The 12,325-nt window shown below is 44.9% G+C and overlaps 1 protein-coding gene across 8 annotated transcripts in view; it reads right to left on the bottom strand.

Moving 5' to 3' along the window:
• NF2 (NF2, moesin-ezrin-radixin like (MERLIN) tumor suppressor) overlaps positions 1–12,325 on the bottom strand; it is a 39,954-nt gene that overhangs the window by 19,679 nt on the left and 7,950 nt on the right. For all 8 annotated transcript variants that reach the window (XM_072350813.1, XM_072350811.1, XM_072350816.1 and 5 more), the window contains exons 2-9: positions 11,959–12,084; positions 10,951–11,073; positions 8,761–8,844; positions 4,405–4,473; positions 3,847–3,929; positions 3,034–3,109; positions 2,599–2,733; positions 309–383 (exon numbers count right to left, since the gene is read on the bottom strand). In XM_072350813.1, the coding sequence (XP_072206914.1) occupies positions 309–383; positions 2,599–2,733; positions 3,034–3,109; positions 3,847–3,929; positions 4,405–4,473; positions 8,761–8,844; positions 10,951–11,073; positions 11,959–12,084 (771 nt within the window). The remainder of the gene's footprint in view (positions 1–308; positions 384–2,598; positions 2,734–3,033; positions 3,110–3,846; positions 3,930–4,404; positions 4,474–8,760; positions 8,845–10,950; positions 11,074–11,958; positions 12,085–12,325) is intronic.

Here is a 12,325-nt window from a genome sequence, read left to right as displayed (position 1 = left end):
AAAACAGGGTTAGGAGAAAGTTTTACTTACAGTGTGCTTCTGCCATGCAGGTCAGATGCAACCTGAGAGCTCAGAAAGGGAGCACAAAAACAGAGGAGAGGGAGAGAGGTTCTGTGAATGAGCACAGCTTCATCTTCCCTTTTCTCTTCTAGAGGCTATGACAGAATAACAGCTGTAGTACCAAGTCACATCTACAGTCCATCCAGTCCGGCACGCTGCCTATGAGTACTTGAAGGAAAAGCCTTAAAAGAGCACTGTCTCATACTTCCTGCTGGAGCAATTTTTGTTGCCTGTGTCTGAAGACTTACCAGCTTATTCACACGTAGCTTTGATGAATTGAATTTGAACACATCGATCTTTTTGTCCAATGGCTTAATTGTAAACTGAAAAGGAAAAAATAGAGAGGGACAAAATTATTATTAAGTGCAGGGCTCTCTGATAACACAGCTATAAAAGTCTTACCAAAGCTTTAGCTCAGAGGAGGTCAGCAGTGTCAGACAAACAAGGCTGAGAGCTATCCCTGTGTCTTTTAGCCAAACAAGGGAACCAGGAGTCAAAAACAACCAAGGAGACAACTGCTCCTGGCCAGAAGGAGTGTCACATGGAAACAACAGACACGATGCTCATCTCCAGGCCACAACACCCAGCAGTGGGCAGCCTCTGCAGAGCACCTTGCATAGGGCAGAGACAGATCCACAGCCTCCCAAACTGAGACAAGAAGCTTCTTTCCTGAAAGCTACAGAGAACTGAGGAGGGCCAGTAGAAAATCATGACACCTCTGAACAGAGAAAGAACCAGCTGAGCCAAGTGATGGAGGGCTGAAATAGAAATATGGAAACACAAGCAGTTATTCTTCTCCTTAACATCTCCCTTTGCCAGGGCTCCTCATAAGAATTTTTCATTTTGTTCCCCAGATCTCAGTCACGTCATGAGACTGCTCAGCAACTCAAAAGATCATTCCCTTGCACCAACGCGCTTTGATACTTCATGCCAACTAATCAGCTCTTAGCTCATCCTAAGTTTACCCTCCTCAAAGCACCTTCCCACAAGGATTCTCTCAAGGGATACAAGTGGCATCACCGGAGTTGAGTATTTCAGTAACGCAGCCCCAGGATAGCGAGAAGACTCTGAACTAACAAAACGACGCTTGAAGAGACAGAGTGCTCTGCAATACTGCAGTTTTAAAGAAGGCGTGTATGTATTCCATCACTCCTCCATAGACTACAAAAATAACTGGCTGAAGAGATATCACGGTAGCAGGCAGCCTGTGTCCATTAAACCGGCTCTATTTATCAACACATTGTACTGCTTGAAAAGGGCTCAGCAGAACTCACCCTGGCAGTGTTTTGTTTTGTCAGTTTAAGAGCCCATCTTTTAAGACTTTCACACAGGCAGACGTGCGTGAATGTCCCTGGGCTTCAGCTCCACTAGAATCCATGCCAGTCATTGAAGGCAACAACAGAAATATGCCAGAGGAGGAATTTCAGTTCCACGTAAACAGTCAATCTTTGTTACAATAGATTAAATACTTCTGCTGTGTCAGTGCAGCTGTCATACCCAGCTATTAAACCTGTTTACTATCATGTCAGTTCTACTTGTGGTCATCTTATTACCCAGATTATTGCCCTGATAGAAAGTGGCAGGCTTTTTACCCCCAAGAGAAAGATCTGTTACAGTCTTGTGTCAAGGCCCAGTAACAGGGCCTTCAATCCCCGTGTCTCTGAGGCAATGCATGATCTGACAGCTTCCACCGCACTGATCTGTCATGGGCAGAGAAGTCTTTGAAAGTCATTAAGTGCTGAACTGTTTCACAGAGTTATGGAGCTCTCCATTTTTGAGCAGAAAACAAGTGATAAGAATTCCAACATGGCCGTTTCCTACAGAACTTCATAAGACATGCAATAAATGGAGCTGATGAGAAGCCTTTAACTTTTACCCTGATCAATACCATGTTTAGATTGGAAAACACTTTAATTAACAAGTTAATTTTCTTCCTTACCACGAAGGCAGTAGCTTTTCTTTGAGCACTTCTCACAGACTAAAACAACTCAGCAGACCGGTTTCTCCTCCACAGACAATTTTACTGCTGTTCTCAAATGGGTTTGGCAGCCAACAATTCTAAAGATTTGTATTTACGCTCTGGATTTAATAAATATTTATCTGATGGTGAGCTTAAATTTTTCAGCCTCCTAAAAAGATTCTAGCTGTTATGCCAAGCCCAGCAGCCTGAGAATTCAAGATGATGTAATAGCATGCCAAGATGCAAGAGTTGTTCTCACCAGGAACACCTCTCACTACATCTTATAATTCAAGAGCACGTATACAGCAAAAAACAGTTTAAACTCACGATCTTCAATATTTGGGCTAAGCACATCAACAGTGATTTTATTTGTGACAAAAATACCTATTGGGTTTGAAGGTACTCTAAAATCAAACTGGTTGACTTTTTGTTTGTCCACTCCCAGAAAGCCTCAGCTGCCTTCAGCTAAGCTGGTCATAGCAAGCACAGCAGATACAACAGCTAAGCGAAGCCATTTTAAATGGTTATTGTGCACTTACTGGCACTGCTCTCAGAAAAGGGAGGAGATGGGTTCATACCTCTTTATCGCTGTAGGAGATATTCCGGATCTCGTTCCATGGGAAGGAGATTTTAGGAGTCAATCTGTTGTCTGGGTCATAAATGTGAAGACCCAAAGCATCGACTCCAAGGAGTAGTTCAGTACCCTTTTTATTCTAAGGGAAGAAAGAAAAGAGCAGAAAACACTTACTCAACTCAAGGACAATCTGACACAAACCAAGCCTTTGACAGCTTTGTGAACCAGCCCTGAGCAGTGACCCACCAGCACTGTGTATTAAAAGGACTCCTGCATCCTGGGTAGCAAAGTGCACCACAACGGTGACTCCCATTAACACAGCACAGACGCGTCCCTGATGCACTACCTCTTGCAGTCTCCACTCATGCAATCCCACAGCAGCACAAGAGCTACCCCAACAAGGAACTTTGCACACCTTGAAAGCACAACCTACACTCACCCTAATTGCAAAATAGTTCACTCCATACATCTCCAAGTCCTGAGCTATCTTCAAATACTCCATTTCTGCTTCATCTCTGTCAGACAAAAAAGAGGAAAAAAAGGCCAGAGTTACAGACATTTGGTGGATCAGAGAGAGTGAGAAGGCTGTACTTTCTGATCCTAAGCACACACAGTGTGTTAAAACCTTGACTGTCTATCACATGGGTCAGGTTTGTCTTTGCTAGCAGGATCAATACAGTCCTACAGTAAATCCCAGTCTGCAGCTTGCCAGCATCTTAATGGCTGTTGACACCTGGAGAGACACACAGAGAGACACAGCATTTCAAGCAATGCTTTGTTCCTCTCCCAATCCCTTAAGCATAAGGGGAAAAATCTTCAGCTGGGAGTCCTGTGCTTCAGCTCTGTCTTACTTTAGGAATATCTCCAACAAAGAGCGTTTTACCACGTGAGCAGTGATACACCTCACCAGTCTGATTTTCTACCTGGTTTTGTTCCCACTATTTCCTTCCTCACCCAGTGAGATCCCAGAGCCCCTGGGCACATAGGGCTGCCCCTGTGCCCCTCTGCAGGTATGCTCCTCTCCTAAGCACGAGTCCCACGTTCACCTCACCAGGAACGAGTGGGCAGCAGGACAGACCCGCAGAAATAAAGAAACCTCTTTGCCCTTTGTGAGTCTGTCAGCCAAACTTGCTGAGATTAACCCTGCTATGAGCAGAGCTCACCTATCGCCTACCCAAGGTCCCCAAACCCTTGCAGTTCTTCAAGTGAGGGGGCTGACCCTGAGCCACAGGCTACTTCAGCACACACTCACCTTGCTCTACCTCGATGCTCTGCATACCAGGCTGTAATCCTCTCCTCCCACATCTCTGGAGTCATCTGGTACAGGTTTATTACCTGAGACACACAAGGAGACACAGATCCATGTCACATTGCTACTTGCCATATTTTCCCAAGCCAGCAAACAGGCCAAAAACGCCCAAGCTTCCAGCAAAATGCCCAGGCATTACAGCTGATCTCAGACAGGCCCCTGCCTTCTCTCCCAGCAGCGTATGCTCAGCCCCATGCTCTGCGATATCACAGTGCTGATTTAGCCCTCAAACATACACAGTCTCCAGGCCACCAAAAAGAAACACAGACAATGAAAATGTGAAAACCACTGGAAAGAAAATAATTGCTTCTGCTTTATTAAAATGTCAGAAAAATACTGAATCCTCCTCCCACAGTGTAGCTCCTCGGGTTGTTTGTCTTGATAAGGAAATCCACCCCACCACAGCAGGCAGCCCCACAGAGACCCTCTCTACAAAGGGCTTTGTAGCACAAATGTTACCAAGTGTGGAAATTCATTCTTCTGCTGGGTTGAGCTCCTTACCCGCTTTGGAAGCAATTCCTCCTGTGCCAGAAAGCCTCGCTTGTGGACGTTGGGATCGTAATCACCATACTGGAAAGAAGCAGAGACATTGTGCCCACACTGTGTTAACAACGCAGGCAAACAGAACTCTCCACCCTTACACATCCACTCCCTGAGGACACAGCAAATACAGACCACCTACACCCTTCAGCATCAGCCTGTTAGAGTTGAGAACACGTGCTCCTTGGTTAACATAATAGATGAAGTTCCTTAGCTATGTGATTGCTAATAGAAACTAATATCCTCATTTTGTTGGTGCAGCAAGCAGAGCAGGGTGCAGAACAAAACTTCCCACTGCCAGCCTGGTGCCCACCATGCCCAAGAAACACTTCTTCCAACACTGGGAAAGACTCCATTTGCACGAGTCCTTGCATTTCCACCAGCAGTGGGATGGGGATCCAACACGTGGACAAAAACCTGTCCCCAAATAATGACTGATCCCAGTAAGTCAGCTGAGGCAGATTAGCCTTTCCTCCGCTGCAGTTCACTATTACCAAACATTTAAATAGTAATAATAATAATAACAGGAATCTGGCAGACAATGGCAGGCTCCCCTTGGGCAGGCATTGACTTTTCTGCCAGAGGGGCCGTTGCTCAACTGGGTCATGGAATCCAAATCAGATTTGTTAAGTGCACCCAGTAATTACTAGTATTTGTTTAGATGTACATCCTTCCGAGCAGCATATAAAACAGCTGAGAAATAAAACTGCTTATTAACAGATTCAAAAGCCGAGTGTCCCTGCAGTGCATGTGAAAATGAATTTATCTCCTGTACAGCATAAGAGGAGAGGAAACAGCCAGAAAGCAGCACCTCAAATAACCTCGCAAGTTTAAGTGGATGGGATGAAGGATGTGAGGCACGTACAGGAAATGCTGCGATTCTCATTCACCTGGCAAGCAGGACTTCTGCAGTGACATTAGGTGATTACACAAGGCACAGCAACGTTCCCTTCACTCATGCATTCTGCAAGGAAAGCAGCCCTACCCTCCCAGCTTCCCTGTAGCTCTTCAGCTCAGAAAGCACAAAATGGTGACAATTTTTAAAGCAAAACCAAGGCACATGGTGCTCATACAGGCAGGAAGCTTTCCATAGCAGCCTCCTTTCAATGCCACAACCACCATGTTGTGCACCAAAACCAGAGCTCAAGACCACAAGTCTACACAGACACCCCAGCAAGCAGTGTTTCATCCACAACAAGCAGGGATTAAAGACACAGATATTGATTTAGAGCCAATCCAGATGCAAAGGAAGCATGCAACAGCCAACGCTGACTCAGACTTCAATTAATACAATGCAAACATTGTGGGTTCCATTCAGCAGGGTGCTGAGCAGTGGCAACTGTCTGTCTCCCAGGGCTTGGAGGTCTACAGGGCTTGGAGCTTCTCAGTGACAGCACATTGCATCTCTTGAACTCATGCCAGAAGGGAACAGCAATAAAAACACGGAAGTAGCAAGGGAAACAACTCCAATAACCTTGGAGAGGCAGAAAATAAATCATTTCTAGGTGATGAAAATAATAGCAAACAGGATCAACATGAGTATTTTTTTTTTGTTGCGGTCTGCAATAGAGGTCCAAGGCTAAGTATGGATTATGTGATTTTCACACAGTGAAAAATATCGCCATGTCCCAAAGGAATATCTGTACTGAGAGGGAGTCTGGATGAGGACATTAATTATTCACAAGTGAAAAATCAACAAATGGCTTCAATATTGCAGGCTGTGTTGGCTCAAATGATTCGGCAAACACGCTTTTAAAGACCTTCCCAATTAAATAATTGCTTCAAAACTGTCACAGAATTTTAACTCCTGTTAATTGTATGACACGATTAACATTCATGGTCACACACAGAAGTTGCCTTCACATCATCCATACGCCTGGCTTGTATTGTCCTGTACAAACATGGGCATACTCAGCTGCAACCCATTAGTGCTGATTATTGTTTGTTTGGAGGGGAAAAAACAAAAACAGAGGACCCTGTTGCTAATGCTGAAGTGCTTCAAGACCTGAAGTGCTGAGAGCAGCAGGGCAGCGATTTGCAATCGAGGGGTGAGGAATGGAAAAACCTCTTGGATGTCAGCATTTGCTGCAGGGACACGTTATTTGATAGTTTCCAAGTCTTTCACTGCTATTTAAAACCTGAACCATCTCCAATATTTGAAAGCGGTGTGGGTGGTTTGAATGCAGAGCTAGAGGGGAAAACACAGAGTAATTCCCCAAACGAATGCAACGGTATAGAAACAAACAAGCTTTTAATTTTATGACCCGCATGCTTACTTTGTTATTTCAGGTGGGTGGTTCAACAACACTACAAACCTAGCTGTCAATCAAATGGCTTCATCAGCTGCAACCATGCTGACCCCGTGTCAGGCCGTTACGCCCCTCATCAAGCAAATCAGCACGTTAGTAGAGAAATTACTGTGCTCAGTGACTGCTTTCTTGTCCAGAAAGGATATCATTATCCTATTTAACTGGAAGGAGGTGACCTGCAATATCTTTCTTCCCAGCTCCATACTGAGGATGTGCTTTTGACTTCTACCTTTCCTGAAAAAGAGCAGAAGGGGCAGCTCTGCCTGGACCTGGTTATAAAAGAGGCAGCAAGGTAAAGCCATTTCAAAGCAGACACGAAAGGTGCATTAGCTAAGATAAGAAACGGTACTCCTCTTCCATCTTCTCACAGCCTATGCAGAATCAAGATCTGCAAGATTAGGAGACCTGCTCTGATTCCAGTCGATCTCCAGATACACAGAGCACATCAGGTGTGCTTCTGAGGACGCGGTCAGGAGTCAAGTTGGGAGGGCAGGCACAGGACAGTGTAACAGCCCTGCACCAAACTCCACTCTGCTCCTAAGCACGTGAACAGCACTCAGTATTTTACCCAAGGGTTTGTTCATTTTGGCAGTGGGAAGTGGCATTCCCTCTATACCCTCAGCTCAGCAGGGCACACGAGAAAAAGCCAAGTGAGTGTTTACACATGCACTCTGATAAGAGCACTGACTGTTTCACGCAAACATCATTAAAAGCAACTCTTTTCCCCAGCTGATGAGTCCCCTCTAACAAAACAGATTTGCATCAATATTCTGACTATGAGAACACACTGTTTTCTAGCAAATCCAAATGTTTGTCATCAAATAACACTGCAGCACGTCACCCTCTGCTGGATTCAGGCAAACTGGGCACGGACTAAAGGGTTATGAGGAACATTATCATGCAAGCTGGAAAAAGCCACTGCTGAGGATGAGACTCCTTAAAACGACTGCTTCCACCCCACCTGGACCGATCCCTCCTCAGGCAACAGAAATAAATCCCACTCCTGCATTGTGGCACAGATCTCACAGAGCACCGTCACCCTGCCTGTCCCAAAGGCCCTCAGGGACAGCAACAGGGCACAGACACTTGGCCTATGGTTCTGCAAGCCAAAACCCACTCTGAGTGCAACCATGAAGATGTGTCAGTAATACAGCCAGGCTGCAACAGGATTCCAGCAACTGCTCTTCTTTTCCAATGACATTATCTTTACACAGGAGCTGGAGATTAGCTAGAAAACTCAATTCAGCAGTGCTACATGTTGTGTTACAGGGATAAATGGCCCATCTTGCAACATGTCCCCGCCTCTGAACCTACAGCCGCACTCTCTACCACAAGAGTCCCCTGCTGCTGGCTGCTTCCTCTGCTATCCAAGGCTGTTCCAGGCTGGAAAACGGTGCTCTTTAGAATAAGTCCTCAGCAAAAACCACTGAATTGGGGTCTAGAGCAGAATTCAGCTGAGGAACGAGGGGAATTTGATGACAATTGAGTTCACCCCTCTGTGTAGTGAGGCTATGATCAAAGATTTGCCAAAGGGATAAGCCAGAAAGATCTCTAACACTGCAAAAACATCAATGAGGCAAGCTGCAGCACTCAAAACAAAGCAGTTATGATGAGGACGAGTATTCCAGTGAAGCAGTGGAGCTGCCAGTCTCACAGCTGGTTTGCTACTGCCTACAACAGCAAGAGCAGGGAGGAGATCCAAAAAAGCACAGGCTCCATGAATTCAGCTGCTCCAGGAGTAACCCATACTCAAGTAGGCACTGCAGCTCATAGGCTGAGAGCTTGCTAAAGACTTCTGGAAAGGGAAAATAAAAATGTACCCAATGTCCAAAGGCAGCCAGAAATCAGCGGCACAGAGAAGACAACACTGCTAGTGTAGTCCCATCACTTTTGGATTCTTAACAACTTTCCTTGCCTCAGGAAGTGGATATGTAACAAAGCACCTGGCTTTCCAGGAACAACACTAAGCCAACACCACTCTGCCCTCAAAAAATCCCTCTGTGCCTACCTTGGCTTGGACTGCATAAGAGGCCAGCAGGACAGAAGCTTCAGGAGGACAGTAGATCTTTTCATCCAAAATCTGCTTCTTCACCTGCACACGGCAATAAAGGACATATAACACATGTTTAGTGAAGCAGTGCAAAGCATGACTGTCACAGCAGATGGCTGCAGTTTGTTTTAACTAGGGCTGTCAACCACACAGTTAACAACTCTCCTAACACCAGCTCCTGTTCAGGCCCAGGAAGTCTCTGGTGTCTGTAAAGGGAAGGGCTCAGGCTTTCACAAGCCACCTTTTGCAGACAGGTTTGTGAGAAGAACTAAATTTATACTGGGAAAGTGACAGAAACTATATCTCACTGTGAAGGGCAAGAGGGGAAAAAGAGCTTGCATGTAAACCTCCTAAGGCATAAGCTATAGATTGATGTGACTATATACAACACTAAATGGAAAAAAGGAGTTATAGCTGAGCCTCTGAGCACACAAAGGGCTTTGCTCTGGGGCATTCAGACCTCGCTGTGAGTAGGTGCTCACCTGTGCTTGGGGCTAATTCCCTCCAATCCCCACCAACAGCAAGCAGAGCTGCAGGTCGCCTCTGTGGCAATGCTTTTAACAGCAGGCAACTCCAGCGCATGCTCCCAGGAGAGCCAGCATACAGTTCCCAAAAGCTACTGCTTTATGTTTCCTGGCTTCTGTCCATTAAAAAATTAAGCCTGTCATGTTACATATTTAATGTTCTTGGCCACTTAATTTTTCAGGAAAAAAAAAAAAAAAAGTACTATTTTCCCAAAATGGATTGTCACAGATATCCAGTAATGTGTATTTGAACTTATAGCACGTTTTGCATCCTCAAAGTCAGTTACAACATTATTACAGAAGTGATTCTCCTGCATTAAGGTGAACAGGAGAGCTTGCAAGCTTATGTGTGTTCCTGCTTCTTAAACACGTTACTGGAGCATAGGCTCCTCTCATATCATTAAAATCCTACAGAAAAGTCACAGTCTGCATTTATAAAACGCAGCTTTAACCGCTTTTCCTCTCTGATTCTATTCTTCAAAGCTGCCAAAAAGCATTTTCCCTTATCAGGCCTAAAACCCATGGCAAATTGGACATTTAGAAACTGCCCTAAGGAGACACGAGAGCACAAGACAGACTTCGGAAATGAAAGCAATATTTTGCATTTAAACTCCTTTAGTTCTGAAGAACAAAGATGAACTTTGGAACTGGGAGGAGTACCAATGAGCTAGTGAGCTCACTTTTATATCTGTTGTAAAGGGCAGAGTACACTGAAATCTAAAGCAATGCAGCTGAATCCAGATTGCCCTGACTTTGGTACAGAGCAACTTCAACAGCCGAGGAGCAGCTACAACATCCTAATGAGTGCCCAGAGATCTGCCCAGGATTATTCTGCAGCCTATAACACTCCTGCCTCCTGTTTCTTTTTATAGGAAATAGTTTCAGAAAATTGATCTTGTCTGAAAAAGGAAGCTGCTGTGATAGAAATGCTTCATTACCACTCACACAGCACAGCTACAACATCAACTGAACTGATTTCTCGGGACATGATGTTTGGAAGAGTACTTTAAATAAGAAGTTACAGGTGCAGGTATGACAGGTAGGTTTCCCCTTCTCCTCCGCTTTTGCCATCAGCTTATGACAGAGTTGTGCTTCTGGGATTTTCTTCTGCTCCACTTATCTGAAGGCTGATTTCTGAAGAGGTGAACCTTGCTGTACAGCCTGTACATGAAACAGGTTGGCTGCATTCCGTGCTCCAGGATGAAATTCCCTTGCTTCCCACAACAACACTATCACTTATAAAGGCAATTGTCATCTCTCAGCACAATTGATATTTACACCCTGCAGAGAGGCAGACTCCAAGGCTGTGAGTGTCGTTCATGTCCACATCTGACAGATTCATTTTCCTTAACTATCACACACTAATATTACAAATCACCTCATCATTCCTGATAGCCAGTTTGCAAGTCTGGGCGCCTGGGACTGCTTCATCCATCTCTGACCTATTTTAGGACACTTCTGCAGTTGAAGACAACTGTGTTCAGAGGGGTGTGAATATAATGACAAAGAGCCACGCTTTGCTGACCAAATTCCTCAGTCCCCAAAACCTTCTTGCACTTCTGCTCATCCTGTCTCCTTCCTCCATCATGTCGGAAAACAACATACTTACTTACAAGGCTCCTACCTGCAGGAAGAACAAGTGCTGGGTGATTTCCTGGACCAGCTCCTCCTCTGCATTCTCAGGATAAAATTTGGCTAGGAAGTGAAAGGTGACAGGTTCCTCTGTTGGCACATCATGATCCAGAACCTGGGGAATAGAAAAGCCATTCAACTACACCCCCTAGCTTTTTCAGTGCCCTGTTTCTAGGAGCTATTCCCTTCTGTTAAGATCGGCACAGCTTTTGTCAGGCATCTTAGGCATGCAGAAGGGATGAAACAACCTAAGTAGTTCAGAAGAGTTTAGAAAACAAACAAACATATCTGACAATCAGAACTGTGCAAGAAAACAAACAGCATGCAAAATGAGACAGCAAAGGTTGATCTTGATCTGCTGTGTACATAATACTGCTTCCCAACCTCTCGCAATGATGTTAGATGCTGCTGTGCCACCACAAAACATTATGGCTGTTTCCCAGCAGTGCCTCTCCCTCTATTTCAGACTTGCTCTCTGACACCTTGCTATTATGCTGGCACTGTCTGGTTCAGATTCATGCTAGCTTAAAACTTTGGCATGACACTGAGAGACACCGATACCTCCTTTAGTCACAATTACTGTCTGATTTTAGTGCAGCATCGTTTGGATACAAACAGAGCCACATCCATCACTTCTCTAACCAACTGCTCAGCAACACAGAGGCTCACATATCTGGGTAGCATCCCATCCCTTCTCTCTATCTCCTTTTCACTCCTCAGTTTTATCCCCTCCTTTGCTTTTGCACATTTCAACAACAAAAGAAGCCAAGGTGCAACGTCTCACTTTCCTGCTAAAGGGTTCGTCATTTAGGGGTGTAGAAGAGAGACTAAAAGCAGCCATCACTACTAGGCTTTGTTTACATTACAGACCTCCTGCAGTCTGGCATCTCAGGGGTTAGAAGATGATCTTTAAGGTCCCTTCCAACCTAAGCTATTCTTTGAATCTAAGCATCCTCCTCTGACACCCTTTATGAACTCTGAAGAGAGATTTGCTTCCAACCTTCTTGTCCATTTTGAGCCAAGCCACTGTGTCCTTGATAGTGTACTGCAGGCCAAAGAACCACGTTTCTCGGAGTCCCAGCGTTCTGCATACGAGGTCAAACAAGTCCTTGCCTTTCCACTTCACCTGTAGGAAAAGGAAAGGGAAGCCAAGTTATAAAGATGGACTTGAGGATTTTGTTTCAATTCAATCAAATCCACTCTTTTTCACCTCACAGAATGCTCCTACAGGGAAACTGGAACGTCAGGCCCAACCATATGATACTGTGAGGTTCCACTGTTTCTTCCTTTAGCAATCCACCAGAAGTCAGAGGATCTGAAGGATCCTTTTGAATCATGCACCACTATAAGTAACATATTTTCAGTAT

The sequence above is a fragment of the Excalfactoria chinensis genome, chromosome 16, assembly GCF_039878825.1.
Source record: "Excalfactoria chinensis isolate bCotChi1 chromosome 16, bCotChi1.hap2, whole genome shotgun sequence".
NCBI classification, from domain to species: domain Eukaryota; kingdom Metazoa; phylum Chordata; class Aves; order Galliformes; family Phasianidae; genus Excalfactoria; species Excalfactoria chinensis.
The sequence above is the reverse complement of the archived record's forward strand: the minus strand, read 5'-3'. Positions and strand labels throughout refer to the sequence as shown.